Genomic DNA, 21,091 nt, shown 5'->3' on the forward strand with positions numbered 1-21,091 from the left:
TGTCTTATTGCTAATTAAAGTGAATTTGTTTTATAAGAACCATGAAGAAATTTTTGATAACTCGGACCTCACATGCGTTTGCAGTGCAGAAAGTGTGTCTCCTGTGAATAATAAAGCTGTCATCTGCGTACATTAGAACGCTTGAGTTCTGAAGAGCATTAGGGAGGTCATTAATGTAAAATGAGAATAACACAGGACCGAGCACTGAACCTTGTGGGACTACGCTATTGGCTGTGCTGTATGTAGAATAATAATCACCCATTACTACCATTTGTTTCCGTGAGGATAAATAGCTGCAAAAAAATTTTAGGGAGTCCTTTGTGACACCATAACATTTAAGCTTTTGCAATAGTATAGAGTGAGAAACGGTATCAAATGCCTTTACATTCAAAAATATTTCTACAATTATTTTATTATGATGAAGTGCAGAATTTATTAACTGCGAAAGTGTTAGGACTGCTGTTGTTGTCGATCTGGAGGGAACAAAACCATGCTGCTGCGGACAAATTATATTGTTTTCAGTTAGAAATTGCTTCAATCTCTTGGAAATTAGTTTTTCAAAAACAGTGTTTATCACACTCAAAACAAAAATTGACCTATAATTCTCTGGTTGGTTCGAATCTCCGGACTTGTATACGGGAACGACTTTGGCTGTTTTTAATATATCTGGATACGAGCTGGAAGCTAACGCTAGATTGAATACATTGCATATGGGACTGCAGAGAATGTCTATATTGTCTTTTAAAATTCTAGCGGACATACCATCATGACCAGCCGCTTTCTTTAGATGCAGTTGATTCATCGTTGATATAAGTTCATCATGAGTTATTTTTTCTAGCTTAAAGTCGTTGTATTCTAGGTAGGGCAGGTACGGGATTACAAGATAAAATCGGGCTAGCCAAATTCGTTCCTATGTTAGCAAAATAATAGTTAAAATCATTAGCTACTTGTGCCGATGGTTTATCGGGTTGAATCCTCTGTGTTTTGCTTTTTCCTATAACTTCTTTTACGATTTCCCATATGCTTTTTGTATTGCCACTCTCATTCTTAATAAGGTTAGTATAGTATTGCTTTTTCGATTTTCTAATCATACTGAGATATTTCTAAAGTGTTTAAAGCTCTCCCTCTAATATGAATTTGATTTGTTGCATTTCCATTTACGGTAAAAAGAGTTTTTCTGCTTTAATGCTTCCAGTACAGTATTGCTTATCCAAGGACACACTGGTCGCTCGTAATTGTGGCGCCCATATACCCTTGTAGATTGCTTAATGGCATTGCAGATGCATTGAATAATATTTTCACATTGAGTATGAACATCACACAAATCAAGTACTTTCTTAAAGTCTACGCATTGGAGCAATCGTCGCACTTCTGCATGATTTATACAGGAAGATCTTCTATCGCGTGTATTACACAAGGAGTACATGTATTTACGAGGTAAGAAGAGAAACGTGGGGTTGTGATCTGCAATGGTAACATCATAAACACCAGCTGATACATTAAATTCAAAATTACACAAGATGTGATCAATAAGAGTTTCGGAGTGGTTTGTAATACGTATCGGAGAAGAAATGACATTTTTTAGATTGAGTGATTGAAGTAAGAACATGTAATCATAACAATTATGTTTTAAAAGATCAATATTATAATCTCCGCAGATGACTATAGTGTCATCTGAGGAAATAAGGGGTACCATTATTTTCTCCGTGCTTGCAACAAAATCATTCATGCTTGAAGAAGGAGGCCGGTACACGCCTCCTACTCTGACACCGCATTTCAATTGAACAAATATAATTTCAGCATGTGACAGACAGATCGAGCTTTCAGGGAGCGTAACATATTTAATGTCACTTTTAATAAATAGTTCCGCTCCTCCACCTCGGGTCGTTCCCAGTCGTGGTTTCGACACTAACATATCCCGGTAGCTGGGCTGTTTCACCCGTTTTTAGCCATGTTTCTGTTAGGGCTATAATGTCATAATGAAATGTATGCTGCGATAAGTACGCTGATAGGCTTTCACAAGTTTTTCCAATACTGCGTAAGTTGCAGTGCGAAAGTGCAAAATTATCTTGCTTACGATGTAAGTCTTCAAGTTCGTCAAAGTTATAAGCCATTAAAACCAATTAATATTGTTACCAGGGCTGATAATTCCAAGTGTTTATACAATTTGAGCAAAATATTCGGTGCTTGTGATATGGACCACACGTGAGTTTTCATATTTCCTCATTAGAATTTTTCCGTCCGATACGCATGTGAATTTCCAGCCTTTTTCTCGTTTTGCTTTCAGTGCAAGACCCAAAAGAACTTTTTTTGCATGGCACAAATGTTCATATATAAAGATGGGGGTGACTTCGCAATCAAAACCCAGGTGACTCGTGTTAATTGTTTGTTGTTGTTTTTTTGCCTTTTTCAGGATTGTGTTCTTAATATTTCGAGAAGCAAGCTTGACAATGATGTTTGGTGCAGTTGTATTATTCTTTGTAGGAACGCGGTGTATCACATCAATGCTTGAGTATTTCATTTCTACGTTCAAGCAACTAGAGATGGCTTGCATTGTGGTACCGAGGTTCTCTCCAGCCTTAATTGAAACACCTTTGATTTCCAGGTTACTATTACGACTGTGTTGTGCAACGGCAGTCAGCTCTTGTTTAACATTCTTCAGTTCTTCTGACAGGCGGCTGTTCTCCTTTCTTATTTCAATGTTGTCCGACTTGACTGCTGCGACTTCCAATTTGATTTCTTCAAAACTCTGATTAATGAAGTTCATTGCTGATTTCACTGATTCCATTTCGCCCTAAATCACTTTGATGAGATCGCGTTTTAATTCTTCGTGATGCTTTGCGATTTCTGCAGTCAAATCTGACATTGCCTTAGCCAGCTCCTTTATAGTATTCATTTTGGTAACTTTCACCCAGAGAGCAGTCCAAGAGCTACAGTGCGCGCAAATAGAACGTTTCAAAATGCCTGAGCACATACCTGCGTGAAGTAAGGTTTGCGGTTAAATGTCCTCCTAACCTGCAGCTGCCTGGACTGCTCTCGAATGATGCTTTTGCCCGGTCAGTACAGCGCTTTTATAGTCCTGGGATGACGTCACGGTTCCGTCCGGGGGCGTTGTCTGCAGCCTCCAGCGTAGTTTCCAACTTCATAAGTGTATCGATGCGCTGACACGTGCGAGACAAGTCGCGATGTGACGGCGATATGAAGTGGATGCACTGGCCTCGTTGCAGACGGGTTCCCTGGGTGGTGCCTAAACGACGGCTTGCTAGGCTTCCGGATACGCTTTTACGTTGTATCTGCATTCATTGTCCTAAATTCACAGGAATAAAATAATCTCAGTGCCCTTCCACTCTGTGAAGAAGAATCACCAGCGAAGTTGTGTAAGTGGGCGCCTTAATGGCGAACTACACCTCCGCCACGGTTCGGCCCGGCATTGCAATAACTTCGGGATCGGCCCACGTATGGGGATTGCTTAACGCCTGCTTCACCTCCGCCGTGGGTCGGCCCTGCATTCCACTATCTCCGGGATCGGCCGAAAATTTCCTTGGACGGTAGAGGTATACAGCTTCGCTGTAATATTTCTTAAGTGCATAAAAACCTGCGAGCACGCACAATCACTGATAATTTCGGCGGTTCCAACGCGAAACACGCCAACCGTCTCAACGCGTTGGCTTGCCCGCGAGAAATTCCTAAAGCCGTTCTATGCCGACTGTCGATGAATGCGCACATGGCGTAGTGGTTTCAATATCGCGCCTCTGTGCTAGAAGTCCTGTGTTTGAAACTTGCTTTAGGACAATTTTAATAACATTTAACTTAACATAGCACCGCACCTTGTTTAAAATGAGGGGCTTACAAGGACGCAGTTCAGGCAAATTCATGTACTGTCCATCATTCCCATGCTAGCTTAACCACGCCGCTTGCAGCTCCCGTAGACACTAGCGCCATAGTTCCCTCTACTGATTGATGAAATTGTATGAAACCTTATCTCTGTCGCCCTTCTTTCCGGACACCTAGTGCCATTGCCCAAAAGTCAACGCGTCGCCTCCGAGACGAGAAGCCTGGCGCGGCGGTGCCGGGGAACGCTAAGTATGTTCCTTCGCTTGCCGTACACCCATCGGCGCATACTCAGTGATCCAAGTTGGTGAGACGTTCATTGAAGAGCGGCATCCGTAACGCAGCTCGCTAAAGCTTCGCCATGAAAGGCACTCATTGAAAATGTCAGCCATCTGTCAGCTGTCAGAAAATGTCAGCCGACACCTACCCAGCGGATTTGGGGCGCAGCCTGCTAATGTGTCGGGTCGCTGTCCTCGAGTAGCCTTTGTGACGTGGGTTAGATTCCGCTCAGCATCGGAGAAATTTAAGTTATCTTTTTAGTCATTTAAGAGCCTCATATTCCGAGGGGCACATACCTATAGCTACCCAAGTTGGCGCCAAAAACGTTCGTTGAAGATCAGGACAGAGCGCGTGGCACACACCCCGTGCTCTAAGTCGGCGTCAAAGAGTTTCTTCGAACAGCGGTGCCTACAGAGCCCCGTATCTACAGTGGCACATGTCGGCGTCGAAGAGCTTCGTTGAAGAGAGGCACGAATGCACACAATGGCACATTCTCAGTGAACAAAGTTGACCCGATGGTTAGTTTCAAACCCTGTTGCCTCAGCCCATAGAGCTTCTCACCATGTTAGCTAGAGGGAAATCTGTCGCTGCTGCGCTGTGGTATGCATAGGATTGCCGGTATATTGTGACTTCGGATTGGTATCGTTCTCGCAGAGCCACGATACCATGAAGATGCGCCTGGCAAGCACCATTCCGTCTGTCACAAAGATTCCTTCTCTCTAGAACAGCACGTAGAAAGCTGTTTTAGATTTATTATTACAGAAGAACATGTTTTCTTTAATTATGAGAACTTGTTATTGCATGAACAATTATATGAAACGTAAAAAAGTTTCAGTGGGCCGCTAAAGTTGGAGGACAGACGACAAGATTCACTCTCGTTTTAGAAGTTTGTTGTCTGTTCTTGCTTCTCTTCGTCTGATTGTTTATTTTCTTATTTACTTATTATATACCTGCATCGCCCATGCGGGCATTACAGCAGGGGGTTACATTGTAAAGGAACAAACAAGTGATCAAGTACATAAAGCGCAATAAACTCCATCATTGCTGTCAATATTAACAATGTCAGGCGAAAAAGCATTCCATTCTCTTATACATCGAACAAAAAAAAGAATGCCGAAAGACGTCCCCCCTGAAAGGGAACTCGCGGACTTCCAGTGCATGGTGGCGTCGCATCGACGTATAAGTAGGCCACTTAATATGTCTTTCTCTCTCGATCCCTGTTTTTTAATAATAAACAGCGTGAAAAAATTTCAGCCGGAGATTTTTTTTTCGCCGGTATTTGAATGCTATTTCGCTGGTATTCGCATGCATGTGTGATCCCGAAGTGAAGGCCCTGTCAGGAGGCATTGTTGCCTCCTTTTTCCGCGCCTCGTGGATATCGTGTACCATCTATGTATGTCCGAATAAACTGGATTGAATAAATTGATAGTTATTTTATTTTCTGTCATAGTTGATTTTCTACTATATATATTGCTACGCAACAGTATTTGCGATGACGAAGAGGCAAATAGTACGTGTGAAGACGACGACGACGATTAGAGGCTAGCGCGGGCTGTTGCCTCCTGGCCAAGTGTGGCGTATTTCCTTATAAATATACTTGTATGTAGCTTTCGTCTGCGTCTTCCTACGTAAAAATATTAAGAACAAACCTAGCTGCCCTATTCTGCACTGTTCCAAGCTCTTCCGTGAGATCAGCTATGTACGGATCAAACAAGTAAGCAATGTAATCAAGTAAACTACGAACATAAGTGAAACACAATTGTGCTTTTAATTTATCAGGTAACTGACTTAATTTACGGTGCAGAAATCCCAATGAATCTATTGCTTTATTCGTAATATGCGTAATGTGCCTGTTCCATCTTAAGTCAGAGGTCCTTAATATTCCTAAATATTTGTATACGTCAACCATTTTAACGCCATATTACTCAAAGTATAAGCGCATGATTAAATGTGCGCTTCCTTGAACAGGTGACGTAGGTGAGTGCATTGTAGGTGAGCGAACTTCAGTGAAGGATGTACAGTGTAGTATGGGTGAATGAAAACCTTTTACGAAGATTTTTCTTTTAAGAACACGTTATTTGTGTAGCGATATCCCCGTTTTAGACGAACCCTCTTATAACACCAGCCAACCCAAGCCTCGCAGACGCACATACCGTCATTCCCATGACGGCACATCGCCCCTTAGGAGACTCCCATAAACGGTGGCGCCAGATTTCCCTATAGGTGTTATAGTGAAAAACTCTATGCCTCTGCCATCGCCTTCTTTATTTTGATCCCTCAGCACAGAAGCCTGATTCGCTAGAGATTCGACCAAGGACTACCCAATGATCCAGGTAGGTGGGAAAAAGGTTACATACATACATACATACATACATACATACATACATACATACATACATACATACATACATACATACATACATACATACATACATACATACATACATACATACATACATACATACATGCATACATACATACATACATACATACATACATACATACATACATACATACATACATACATACATACATACATACATACATACATACATACATACATACATACATACATACATACATAGCCCCTGGAAAGTGCGTGAAATACCCTAAGAATGCTAACGCAGTAAAAAATTTGGAGGACGCTTAAGCTTCGCCTTTGAGAGTGGAACGCGATAGCATTCAAAGAGCCCTGACCGCTTCTCATGCTTTCCGGCAACTGCAGCTTATGTAACCGGAATGTTAACCGGGAAACACCGGCGGCGAACGCTATGTACACAGGCGAGCTTTCTGGTAGAAACGCGGCCTCTTCGTGGGCCGGTCCAGGAGATAGTGCACAGCCGCGCCAAAAAATTACATCATTTTCAGGCTTCAGTTATTGTTTCGCACTTTTAATATTGCAGTCTGAGAAGATTTAACATAAAAGGCATGCCCTGTCGGTGTTTTGTTTCATGACATTTGTTTCTGGGCTGTCACTCTCATAATTACGAGGAATGACTTTATCAAGCATGTAAGACAAGGTATGAACAACTTTAGCGATACAATGGTGTGGCAGCAATATAACCCGCATATACCGCATGTCATATAGTAAGGCGTGGCATATACATGTACCTAAATATATACGGCAGTTTTTGCTCACGGGATGCCAAAGCCGGCTACGACGCCGACACCGGATTTTCTGCGACACCGGGCCCTTAACGCTGTCGCGTTAACAAAATTTCTGAGCAAGTCTGGGTGAGTTCCGTCCATCTTGCCGACTTATGCGCAGATGACCACAAGAAAATACAGCGTGCGCTTAAACTCACCGGTGACATCCCCTTGCAAACACCGTTCGTACAGGGGCAAAGTCAGTTCCCACAGATTCTCCGGCACGAACCTCCGCTCCCAGACTGAAATGGCAAAAGAGAGTTATCATGGGTGTTCCATTTGAAAAAAAAATCAATGTGTTTTTTCAGTTACATATGACCGTCGTAGCACCAAAACATCTAGGTAGAAGAACAGTAGGCAACGCACAAGATAGCACGCTTCAATTTGTGGATACCTTTTTCATTCAAGCACGCGTCTACTGACAAATACCATGGTTTTATAATAGCTGGTGACAACATTGCAGACCCCAGCAAAACCAACGTAATAATGAAAACAAATTCGACGGGTAGCGACAGAGGAAAAAAGGGGCCACCTTGCTGCTGGCACCATGGCTTGCGCGACATAGTAATAGAGGTCTGGAAGTGACGTGCAAGAACTGTGTTTTTATTTTATCCTTGTCCAGCTTCATAACACTTCCAAGGAGTTTCAAATGAGCTTTGGATCTCGCATGACCCCGTGATTGCGACGCTCTGCTGTTTACAATACCATTGTTGCAATGGCACTTTAGTGTACAATGATGTCGCCAATAGTTGACAGTCAAGCGGAATGTGCTACTCCCGATCTTAAATGCATGAAAAAAAAATGCACCGACGATTATTATTCGCTAGTGCGAAATGTGAACGCAGTTCTATACGTGTTTTCATTTCACGATATATTGGCTGGCGCGGACAACCTTTCTCGAACGGCACGTTGCAAACGTAGCGAAGTGTGGCGCGACTGCCTCGCTAATCGGGAGATCACGAGAGGCAGCGCGTGGGTGACGCGTGGGTGAGATTCGCGGCAGCCACCGCAGTCGGGCCACATTGAAGCACATAGGTAAAAAGCGAACACTCCGGTAGAGCCCTGCGGCCGAGCTATGGATGGATGGATGTGGATGGATGTTATGAGCGTCCTCTTTGGAACGGGGCGGTGGGTGGCGCCACCAAGCTCTTGCTATTATTATACTGTCTAATGTCCTACCTAGGTTAAACAATAAAAAAGAGAAAAAAAACGCTATCAACTAACCCACCCAAATTTTCTGATCCCTTATTTCGAACTGTGCTTTTGTACGTCTCCATTTTTTTGTCGCTTCCCTACTTTTCTTCCATCAATCGTCCAATCGCCTCTTACTAATGTCTATTGCGGACATGTTTGCTTTTGCACTGCTCTCGCTGAACCCGAGTACGTCAAGGAGGCCAGTGGCGCCTAAATATACCGCTGGGTAGACGTCTTCACATTCTAATAAAACGTGCTCCGTCATTTCCCTAGCTTTACCGCAGCAAGCACATGCTTCTTCTTCCTTCTTATATCTCGCTTTATAGGTGCGTGTTCTAAGGCATCCCGATCTCGCTTCAAAAAGTAATGAGCTTCCCTTTGAGTTATCATAAATTGTTTCTTTCCTGATTTCATTTTTTTTTTCCTCTTAAGTAGTTACTCATGGCAGGTTTCTTTTCCAGTGTCGCCACCCATGAGATTATTTCAGCCTCTCTGACTTTCCGCTTGACTTTCTTTGTTGCTGTGTTGCCCACCCTACAGGCCGCATACTTCCTGGTAAGCTTCCTAGTTCTTTTCCTCCATTGTGAATCAATGTTTTTCCTGTACAAATACCTGAATACTCTCCCAGCCCATTTACCTTCTTCCATATTCCGCAGCCGTTCTTCATACTCAATTTTACTGCGAGCTTCCCTCACTTGAAAACTAGTCCAGCCCATATCACCCTGCACAGCTTCATTTGTAGCCTTCCCGTGAGCGCTCCATGCGAGGCGAACCACTGACCTTTGGTTACCGTTGAGTCCTGATTGTACCCCTGATTTAAAGCAAACAACCGCATTTCCAAAAGTAAGTCCTGGAACCATTACACCTTTCCACATACCTCGGAGGACCTCGTACCTATTGTATCCCCATAGCGCTCTGTGCTTCATTATGGCTGCATTTCTCTTCCCCTTCACTGTTATTGTTTTTTCCTGTGTTTCCATATATCTATTGCCGTCGTTTATCCATATACCAAGATATTTATATTCTGTTACCCGGGGTATTTCCTGGCCCTGTATCTCCACTGTCTATTCACTGTTTTCATTCAATACCATAACACTTGATTTTCTAACACTAGCTTTCAAACCTAAATTGTCGCCTTCCCGCCCACAGATATTAGCCAGACGTTGCAAATCACTTTGCTTCTTAGCTGGCAACACAATGTCGTCTGCATAAAATGAACCTGGGAGTTGCTGCTTTATTACTGTACCCGCCTGTTTGTATAAGAGATTGAAACCGATATTACTAGAGTAACTGTATGTGCTACCGCAGGTAGCAGAGTTACGCGTCTGTTTTATCACGCCGCTAGCGCCTCTATTGGCAGAACGTCATCACGTGGTAGCCAAGCAACCGTGCATTGCGGAGAAGCAGATGTTCGGGCCAATTTTTGTATTTCCCGACGCCGCCGCTGCAGCGAACTGGATTGACACAAGTTATCGCCAGTCAAATTCAAATCCAATCCGGCCGATCTTGCCGTTCGCCGTCCACGTGCGTGCTAGCTGCGTAGCAACAACGCAACGTGCGCAGCGCATCTCACGTTTGTTTCGTCGGCCTGCCTCGTGACACCTTACCTGCCTCGTGACACCTTACTACAGTAATTGTTTTTCTTCCTTTGTAAAACTAGTGAAGGGTGCTCAGGTAAAGACACCTGAACAAACATATTTTCAGTCAACTGCCTATTGCGTCAAGTGTGTATGAGATGAAATTGCTTGACTAACAGCTACGTGCTTTTTGGGCTGTGCTAAAATATTCAGAGCTGGAATATTAAAAGCTACTGCAACTCTGGATTTTTTTAAGATAATGGAAGCACATAGAGTTATACAGAAGATTTAGCTGGAATTACCAGTTTTCTGCTTGTGATGCACCACACTGCTTTCACAGAAGTGTCGTAAGAAAGCCAGCTCACATTTTCATGATTGTGCACTGCTTGGGTTGTTTCTGAATATGAAAGAGGTTACTACTAAGTAAAGATATTTAATCTACTACAGCTTATGTGAAGTAGGATGCAAGAGGAATGAATGTCGTCATTTAACATACAGTAAGGGCCTAACTGTGTTTTGAATTATTCCCTATATTGTAGCTATGTCAATCCTGCGAGAAAAACTTTCGCTACACTCCCACAGAAGGCTACTTTTGGAATCCCTGCAGTGAAAAGGTACATAATGAAATCACACTTGCAGGTGTAGCTGATATCCATTGCTTGCTGGTAGATGGATATGTTCCTACACAAGATCTAATGGGGCACCAGAGTCGAAATATCAATGGTTGGTCATTGATTCACCAGTAATATTTTAGACTGGTTACATGCTGAGAGCTATGGCACATAAGCAAGTATGGACCTTATATTTAGTACAGTTCCCTTTGTAAAAGAGCACCACTTGATAAAGCTCACTATATCAAAATATTTGCAGGCGCATACACTAGTGTTTTTTTTTTCTCTGAAATTCACATTGTGATTTTATTGCCAAAAAAGAGGTAGTTGCGGCTCGGTGCTTTTTGTTACTGTTTACATGCTAAAAGAGCACTGCACTGCTCTTAGTAGCGTATTTATCTCTGTTGAAACAAAACCTGAGTGCCAAGCAGTATTCAAGCGAAGGAAAGTTATTAAAGTATCTTATTGTTTACCTCAATTACTAAAGTTTGTCCAGTTTTTAATACGCTATGGTATTTCGAACCTTATACTACCTTGTGAAGTAGCTTTTTCGCACGAAACTTTTTGTAGGATTTTCGGAATCTATAAAATAACATCACCATATTCCCTAAGTTGATTCGGTGCGATCTAATCGTTACCGTCGCGGTTCACGAATGCTGCATCTGGTCGGCGTATATAGAATACACAATCTATTCTAGATACGCGAGTGCCCATACGTTATTAGGGCGGAGAAAGTGCACAGGTGAATGCAAGTCCAAAAAAAAACTATTATACGCGCTGCATCTTACGCCGCGCGCTAAAAAAGGGCAGCGCCTTTTTCTTCACAATCTAATCCAGTCAGCTGTTTCGACGCGCTTTGTTTGCGATTAGGCGGAAAATCGGAGCACAAGCGATGCAAAAGCGCCCACCGTCGATCGACGATACGCTAGGCATGTCACCTGCAAAAACGCAGTGTGGCGTCGCCGCATAGACTTGGTTGCTTCTCAGGCAAGATGGCGGACCTACGCGCAACTCTGCTACCTACGGTAGCATATACAGTAACTCTATATATTACTTCCTTCTAGCGCCCTCTCCATTCTCACCATGTGCATCATAAACAGCAGCGGGTATAAAGGGCACCCCTGCCTCCGTCCCTTGTTGATATGAACTTTCTCCTCGCTCATCTCAGCTAGTGCACTGACACCAGCGCCACGAGCGGCTGGTCAGACCACTAATTTTGTCTCTAAAATTTTAGTCTCCTGGTTTAGCTCTGTTTTGGTTTCGGTTTCGATAAGAATGCTGTAGATTCTTGGTAACCTTTGGCTGCTAAAATGTTCAACTACGTCGTCTATAGCGGAGCGCAAAAGCCTTAAAATTTCATTTTTAAGCATGCCGTACACAGGGACGTAATAAACTCGCGGATCACAACCTTTATACTAGAAAAGCCGCCAGGCTTCTCGAAGAACCTTAGCGACTGAATTAGCTCATGCAGATGGGAGGAAAATGCTATCACAGCTCTCTTTTGTGGATTATATTGCCGTTTTTTGCCGCTTATCTCAGTTACACACAGTAGAAAGCAGTGGTTCCATACAAAAAAAAATTAATTTTTTCTTCTTTACATATGGAATTAGAAATAATATTGGATCGCACACCTGATAAAGACACAGTCGCAGAACAAAGACACAGAATACATGAAGCATGTTTTAGCGATGACAAGCAATGTGTCAGGTAAAAGTGGTACTTGCCAACTGGGCCAGGCGCATACAGCGTTCGTATACGGTGAGTTAAACATCCGTCACTAAACGATCCCAAATGCGCATTACACCGCTCGAACCGCGCAAAATCAAAGTTTTCTGCGATAATACGGTTGATACGGAGCCCAGATAACAAATTCTGTGGTTTGAACCGAAGGTCTTCCGAGTGAATTCTGGAAAATTACGAAGCAATGCGCATGCTCTTGCGGAAAATACGGGTGCAAAAACAAACGGTTGGCTACACGGTAGACGGATGCACGGCTCAGAGTCTATGCTACACGTGAAAAATGTGCTCAGCCAGCAGATCAAACGTCTTGCTAGCAATGTTCTTAACGCAAGAAACAGCAAAATTATCTCTGCAGAAAAAAGGAAACACCTTACCGCACAAGAGAGGTGACGCGTGGAAAAGCGCGGTGGAGTTGCCGTAACCAGCGGAACAGGACCGGCGCGGCATCAACGTCTCTGTGGAAACGGGATGCGTGGACCTATCCCCATAGACGTGTGACAAGCAGTCTACCTTTGAAGTGAGTGGAAGCGGACATCGCTACGCCACCTGGCCAGTGGCCAGACCCTTACTTGCTCGGACGCGAAACGGCTCGAGTGGCCGCTCTTTATGCAGGTATGTTTCTCAATGGAGAGACCTCCGCTCATGCAGTGCTTTGTTTCCACGACGACGCAGTAACCCTGGCCCCATGTCACAGCCATCGTCGCCGCAAATCCCGTCTTACGCGGCACTACGGTTTTCTTCTCACGCTTTCGCCATAAACTCCCCTTTCGCTTTGCGCCTCATGATTCCGCATGCGCCCTCCTCCTCCGCTTTCCTCCTCGCGCTCTCTTCGCTATCGCCGTCTTTCATCTCCCACTGCGCTCCGCGTCCCCTTTTCTCTTTCGCTGTGCTCGTTCGCTCGGTTACGAGGGACAATGCCGACGCTCGCTGCAGTAACGGGCGTAAAAGAGCTGTGCTCTAAAAAGCGGAGTTCCTTCTACGGAATTGAAGTTTGAGGCGCCAAAAGCGAGGACAATCGGGATCTGATTCTCAAATTCCCGTTGATATCATCATACCAACTAAAACGAGAAAGCCGCCTCCGCAAACAATGGGCGATGATATGTCACGTGTGTCACATCACCCGCCTTTATTATCGTAACACAGACTAATACATTGAAACATTTCACCATTAACTTCATAAAATTAACATACGCGAGCGTGAGGCCTTTGATAACGACCAGCGAACGTCTTATGGTTAGTTGTAACCATTTCGCGGAAAGACACATGTTATAATGAAATCTCTCTACTTGCAGCTGCAATTCGCAGTATGCGAATACTTGCAATGACAGCATTCTATCTATAGGCACACTGTCGCCTGCACATAAGCGGCTGCGCACCTTTACCAACGATGTACCGCGATGACTGTTACCAATATTCCTGCATCGCGAAAGCCGCGTATCATACAGATGCGACCACGCGATGCACAGATCGACTGGCTAAAGAGAGCCATCTAAACGTTAAGGATCGTTTTTTTCTGGCATGTGTTGTTTTCTTCTTGTTTCACGATTTTGCAGACTAACTCTAGCACTATTGACACATGTTTAGGAATCTTTTCTCTTGACTCCCCTTGTAGTCTCTTACAATATATTTTATTGATTTCTGTTGTAATCTTTTAATTTTGTTATTCTTGTTCTTTCTTTTAGCTCAACACCTGTCATGCAGTCTTTTGCATCAAATATGACCGGCTTTTCATTTTTTTACCGGTAGCTTTCACGCCGCCCGGCCGAGTCATAGCAGACAGCGTTGGGCCCCTTTTGTACTCAGCCTTACGTACTGCGTTACAACGAACATAGAATCGGTTGGTAGACAGCGCACGGTCCGGTGCATTTTCACCCGTTTCATCGTCTCCGCTGTTCGTCACATAATTTAAATGTAAAGGAGGAGGACATTATGCAATTTATTTCACAGACGCTAACACATCAAATCTATAGTTATCACTATAGTAATAACTTGTGATCACTATAGTGATAAGTGTGCCAAAAATTCTGTCTCTGCTGAGACCTGATTTCAAGGAAGAACATTGTGGTTTTTCTGCGCTAAAACAACCATTTAAAGCTTCCCTTTAGGCATAATAAGGGCCGAAATATGCAGTAAAATTGTTCGCTAACCACGATTTAATTGTTTAATGTATTTCATATACGTAACCCACTTTCATAGTAAGAAAACTGACGTATCGTTCACTTGTGAGGTCTTAAAGGCAGCAACCATATTGCGTAAGCCACGGCTTTCCTGGGCACACCAGAGGCCACTTTTTGTCAATCTACACACTGCCGCCTACACGCTTAATGCGTTCGTTCGGATACAATAAGTAGGTATTGCACATTTAATAGTCAAACTTTCCTTCTTACATAATTGCATCAAGTGGAGTAAACACGAAAAAAAAGAAAAGCATGCGCGATGCGCTTTACCCGCCAGGAAATCTGCGGGATGGCTAATGTGAAAAGCCAAAACCCGCGCCTGATGGATTGGAGTCAACAAATAATCCCGTAAAAATAGTTGTAAACGTTATCAAAAGAGTAACACATGATTATCATGCCTAGGTTTGCGGGTTCAAGACTGTGCCTCGTGTAACTCAAAATAAGCTTGTAGGCTGAAAACGAGCGCTCAGCATCAGCAAAAATGAATGCAGCGGTTATGTATTTCCGTATTTCCACTGCTTCGCTCGCTCTGGAACTCTTGAGTGTTCGCCAGTAAGACCACCTGAGATTTCTAAGAGCAGTAAAAATGTTATGCTTCTTGTCTAAGACAGGCTGCACTTTGCATAAGCTTTTTTGACAGCTCCTGCTACACACACAGGATGAATATTGTGCAGTAGCTGTGTCACAGCTTGTGAAATGTTCCCGAAAACTCGCGAAGTTCTTTTGTCCTTTTATTACACGTTGGAGCACCGGTGTATGTACTCCGCACATGCACTTATTGAAGCAATAAAGGTGGAGAGGGGGAAGAGCACAGTTTACTGCTAATGTGACACGCGGAAGGTCCAATCTAGGCTCTAGTTATCGGGTTCCCGTCGCTCTTGAAAGCAAGCTTCAATCAATCGTCACGACACATTAGTAGAACTGCAATTGTAATAGCATCTAAGTCTAGTATTGCAAAAAGTGAACACGGCCGTTCGGGATAGCGCCAGGGTGTCGGCATACTTGTATGCCGAAAGAAACCCGAGTGAACGGCTCGCGGCACTGCGTGCCGTGCGATGTGTTGAATCTGCCGGCACGTGTAGTTGGATACATACGCGCACAACGCTTTACGATATTTGAATGCCTGTTTTCGCCTTTCGACGTGGCATCTGCGCTCGTTGTTGGGCTTCGTTGACTGCATAATGCAGGCGCAAGTAGCCCAAAACCATTCACGTAGCCAGCACGCTCGGTTTACAGCCATCCTCAGGCATTTAAGCAACGCCCACTTTAGGAGCTATAGCATGCACTGACCGGGTCCGTCGGAGGCGTTGCGGTGGTAGATGCCGTCGAGCACCTTGCTTAAGCGCGCGTAGTCCAAGCCCGGCGCGGTCCACTTGAAGCGGTCATTGAGTGCCTCCCGCAGGTAGCCATCGCAGACGTACTCGTAGAACTCGTTGCACGGGTCCCGGCTGAAGTTGATGAACGATATCACCTCGCGCGCTGCGTAAGTTGTACAAACATGTCGTGGTCGGCAACTGATTGATTGATTGATTGATTGATTGATTGATTGATTGATTGATTGATTGATTGATTGATTGATTGATTGATTGATTGATTGATTGATTGATTGATTGATTGATTGATTGCAGCACACTGTAAATGAAGGGGTAGGGAAACGCCGTTCAATGACTGCTTCAGGGGTATTTCGCCCCCACTATGAAGAACGATACCGGCTGAAAGTGGACCCAATAACACAGGGCAGATTATTCTCTAGTTCACATTGTTTTGAAGGGCGACCGATCCGTCACATGCGGCATACTACATGTTTTTTACGCAGTGTCATAAAAGTGTGCTCCTCGATTCGTTAGAAGGCGTGCTCTGTGTAATGTTTCTCTTGAGGGACACGCGGTGTTGGCGTCATTGTACGAAGGCTCAAGTACCGCACTGCATGGCTGCTGTGGAGGGAGAAAGGGACATGGGGTGGACGCAACCCGTTCGCGTCGGAGTGGCGACAGCTGTCCCTTTGCCATAAGGAGAGAGAGAAGCACGCGACGTAATACATTCCTTTCTTATTCTAGCAGGTGTATCAAACTCTCCTGGCGGTTCTTCAGTTTCGTCTTGTATGCGTAAAAAAGGGGATGAAAATTATGCCACGCGCATGTGAGGCTATTGTGTACATTTCAACACTATTCTCCGTCTGACCAACACCGTGTAGTGCACTGAAGGCTAAGGTTCGTGTCAGCGAATCAGTAACGGAAATGTGTGGGACCGGGATAGTTGGCAATCTGTCACAAAAACAGCGCAACAGAAGTAGGAGGACAGAAAAAGAGGGATGAACGAACACAAACGCTGTGTGTTCGTTCAATCCTTTGTGCTCTCCTCCGTCGGCTGTAGCACTGTATTTCTAATAGTAACGGGAGCCCGCTGCGCGTTCCACGGACTAGAGGAGGGCTCACCCACTGCGCGCTGCTAATTAAGCCTTCCGTGAAGCATCCATCCTGTCGCCTCAGCGCCGCACAGAGGCGGGCAATGGCAGAACTTTTTCCCTGGTTCTCTTTACCGATTGACGCGCCACGTATGGCATTCGCTGCACACAGCACGGATCCCAGGTACAGTACTGCATTTTCAAAAGTGATATACTTCATCTCATCGCGCCCTTTCAGATTAGCAAATTGCTTCTTGCAGTTACAATTCACGCAATTACTTTCCATTGCAATTGCTATTCATGCACAATAAACCACAAGAAGCAGACTGCCTGCAAGACAGGTGTGATATACGATATACCATTATCATGTGGCCGACGATATATAGGACAAACAGGCAGGTGTATCGATGACAGGGCAATAGAGCACGCAGCCTCTTTGGAAGGCATCTCTGCTGGGTATCTCGCTTTTTATCACCGCCATCACCAGTGCAACGTTCAATTTCACGACATCAAGGTGTCAGGAAAAACTAAAGACAAGCTGATGCGCAAAATTTTAGAAGCCATGGCCATGAATAGAAGCGGGCAATCTTGCATCAGTAAACCTTCAATACCCCTAACAGAAAAAGAAAAGGGCTACTTGCGCAAAGCCGATATTTCAGCCTGAGAGTAGGATAATCAGCGTGACAAAAGGGGAAAACATAAAAAAGAAGCACTGGCTGGCTTGTGCGATAGAAGCGTGGGAAATCAATACTAAACATTCAGTTGTTAGTCCACCGTGTGTTGCCGTCCCTTTTTGTCCGTGTCAGTACGTTCTGCTGGAAAGAAGTTGTGCTTTCTTCCTTTCTTTATTTTTCTTTTTTAAGAGGGTTTTGGGGTCAGTTACCACCACAAATCGGCCTCATCCTATAGAGTGTTGATAAATTTGCGTGCGTCGAGATAAAAAAGGAGAAAAAAGGAAAGGAATGAAAGTGCATTGCATGCCGCACAGATTTAACCAGGGCGCAGTCCTTTCCCGTTTTTGCTTGATCTATAGGCACGAATGGAAAAATGCGGTTAATTTTTCTGCCCTCCTCGGAATTCATTCATTCATTAGCCGTTGTTTTGATGACACAGTCTACGAATGCAGCTTCGCAGTGCTGTTGATAATTCGTACGAAGCGCTACCGCATCAAATATATCAGGAGAGGAAGACACTCTCAGCGGGACGCTTACTGAAGGACTTGCAGAGCTTGGTCGTGCAGTAGAGGTCCTTCAGTTTCGGCTTCTTATCTACGGACTTGTCGATCACTGAAAAGCATAAAGACAAGCGAGAGAGCTGACAGTCAGCAAGAGGCACTTAGAAGCCAGAACACAGAAAATCAGTCCCGCTAAGTAACTATCACCCCTTACCTCCTACTCATTAGTTTACCACCTTACAACACGAATTCAATTGGTAAAGTTCTCCTAACGAGCAGAAGAGTCAATATATCCATTCGTCACTAAATCATCCTATACATACACCGTGATTTGACATGTATATAATCCATCTATAAATATCATCACTAAAGTCGTAATGCAAATTAAGTGTTAATTTTGTCTGGAGCTGTGGCTTCAAGGCCGTAAAAAATATTGCTTTTAGAGCTTTGCTTCACGGCAGCACGCGCCGCACTGCAGTAAAGCCACGCCTGAAGACAAAGTTCCCTTCAAAGCAAAGTTTTGTTATCCCCTAGAGAACTCCCCCGCCCCTTCCCGCCCTCCATCTGTGTGTTGGATCTCCCTTCACCTCTCTTTCATGGTCGCTAATTCTCGTCTTTGAGGGTCGCCATTTTGCCTTTTGGCTGTCTTAGTAGTTAGCGAGTAGTGCACGTACGCCGCGCCGGCGAACCTGAACTCGGACCACCATGAGCTGCGCTCGACGGCAGTCCTTTGCAACGCGGCAGGCGTTGTAAAGGACTAGCAGCATCACCGCATAGAAGAGAATACCACGTGGACGATTCGTGCATTCGTGAGTGAAGACTGCTCTTACGAAGACCTGGCCGTTCTTAGGTGGAGTTACTTCAGTGGGTTATATGGGCGGTCTTCTTTTTATTTTTTTCCCCGTGGTGTTGTAATTGGGGGTGCAGGTTATACACGGGAAAATACGGTACACAAACATTCAGAAGCACGTCTTCTGATAAGGCTGTTAAGGCTTAACATCTAACGGTGGCTTTGACAGGCACAATAGTGTATGGCTCTAGGTTAATTCCGGCCGTCTGAGCGCCTTTAACATTCACAAAAGCTTGGTACAAAAGCGAAAGGCAGGTCATTGCGGTCTAAAGTCGAACACATGACCTCAAGCTTAGCAGCAAAACGTCATAAACCCTACGGCCTCGCTGTGGTTGCAGAGCCACGAAGTCCACACTATTACGTATTCCTTGGGCCGTATAACGTAAAACTATTCCAATATGTTTTTATTCCAATCTCCCGACGCCAAATTTGCGTAAGCGCCGACGCAAGCACCGGGCGGTTACCCGCAGGGGTGTCTGAAAAGACCAATCAAATGCTCTCCTCGTTTATAGGAGGTCACGTTAGTTCGCTCTAAAAACGAATAACATTGCGTACACTGAGCGGCTTGTCTTAGATATCTAATTGGCTGACATGAGGCGAAGAGCATGCTCAAGTCGAAAGGGATTCGATGGTGCTGAGCCAGTGCACTGAAAATCGATAACCCGATGAGGAGGGTGGTACCGGCGTCTGCGATTGGTCCACTTTCCCTTACTAGCTTGCGATGGCTCGTCGAAAATCGCGGCGGCATGCAGCGGAAGGTTAAGATTGCAGCTAAGACGGATCCTCGTCAAAGAAGAGTTGGCAGAGCGAGGGGGTAAACGAGCCGAAAGTGCTCGAAAACGTTACAGGGCCATGCAAAAAGTTTTATTGTGCGCAAATAAACCCACGCTCTTCGACAAGTGCGAGATAGCCAGTGCCTGAACGGTCGGCGGCAGCCGTCTTTTATTCATTTCGGAACGGGGCAGCCTGCGGCTATTCAGGAGAAAATTCAGTTTTGTTCGGCATATTAATGCATCTTTCACGCGTACACGCCACTTTGACGCGATGAGTTTTTGCGGTTTTGTGACGTCGCGCAACAGGCAAGTGAAATGGCTGCAGCCCAAAAACTTTTGACCAATTGCAGAGGGCTAACGGCGAAAAGGCATCGAATCAGAAATAACTATTTTTCTTTTGTTCATTCAAATCATGCATGATCAGTGTGTACACGTCATATGAGATGGGGAGCTATCGCGGTTTTCGTGACGTCGCGTGACAGACAGGTGAAGTGGGGGTGGTCTAAAAAAGTTCTTGACCAATAGCGGAGGGCTGATTGCAGAAATGGAATAGAAAAGTTTGGAATAGTTTTACGTTATAGAGCCCCTTGATTTTATTGGCCAGCCTCGTCTGTTCGCATTGCTTCATTTTGTCCGACCGGCTGATGAGCCTGGCCAGCTCATACGCATTCGTTTGCCAAAATGAGCAGAAGGAGTTTATTATTTGATAGAGAGGGCACTGACCTAGAATAACATGGCGTTGAATAATCACAAGCTTCGACCTTGCAACAAGACAATTTGCCTCAAACTTGGTAAATAAAGGGCGAGTGAAGATAACTCAATTATACCTATATTTTTTTAAATCTTCAAACCTTTAAATCCCTTCACATCACGTCTCCTTCCACCGCATGGCTAAAGTTTAGGTTGTGTTCAGCATTAACGCGGTCTTCATAGTAAGATGTGCAACTGTATGCGTCACTGAAGATAGAAAATGTGAATTCTGGGCAGGTCCCGCTTAGAAGCCCCAAGGAATAAAAATTCCCGACGGCCTGGGGGCGTCCTTGCGGAAAGAACAATGCGACGCCTGACGACGCTCGCTAGGCGCCGAAATCTGCCCACGGCATATATCAGTGCCCACACAGCAGGTGATTTGCGCAGAGGAAAGCGAAGAGCATGCAAGCAATACAAACTACGGTTTTGAAGACGAGGCAGATAACGCCGAAGGCCGTCATATCGGTGGTCCGTACAGATCGAAGCCAAACATGCTGCTGTCCTCTTGAACAACAAGAACAAGGTTTTTTGAAGCCTATGAGGGAGCGTGTATCTCTGCGTAACATGTACCTTAAAACCACACG

The 21,091-nt window shown here is 44.6% G+C and overlaps 1 protein-coding gene across 1 annotated transcript in view; it reads right to left on the reverse strand.

Moving 5' to 3' along the window:
• LOC142574786 (uncharacterized) overlaps positions 1–21,091 on the reverse strand; it is a 128,932-nt gene that overhangs the window by 89,333 nt on the left and 18,508 nt on the right. The window contains exons 4-6 of the mRNA XM_075683800.1: positions 18,172–18,246; positions 15,847–16,035; positions 7,416–7,499 (exon numbers count right to left, since the gene is read on the reverse strand). Coding sequence (XP_075539915.1) covers positions 7,416–7,499; positions 15,847–16,035; positions 18,172–18,246 — 348 coding nt within the window. The remainder of the gene's footprint in view (positions 1–7,415; positions 7,500–15,846; positions 16,036–18,171; positions 18,247–21,091) is intronic.

Source organism: Dermacentor variabilis, chromosome 3 (assembly GCF_050947875.1).
Source record: "Dermacentor variabilis isolate Ectoservices chromosome 3, ASM5094787v1, whole genome shotgun sequence".
NCBI classification, from domain to species: domain Eukaryota; kingdom Metazoa; phylum Arthropoda; class Arachnida; order Ixodida; family Ixodidae; genus Dermacentor; species Dermacentor variabilis.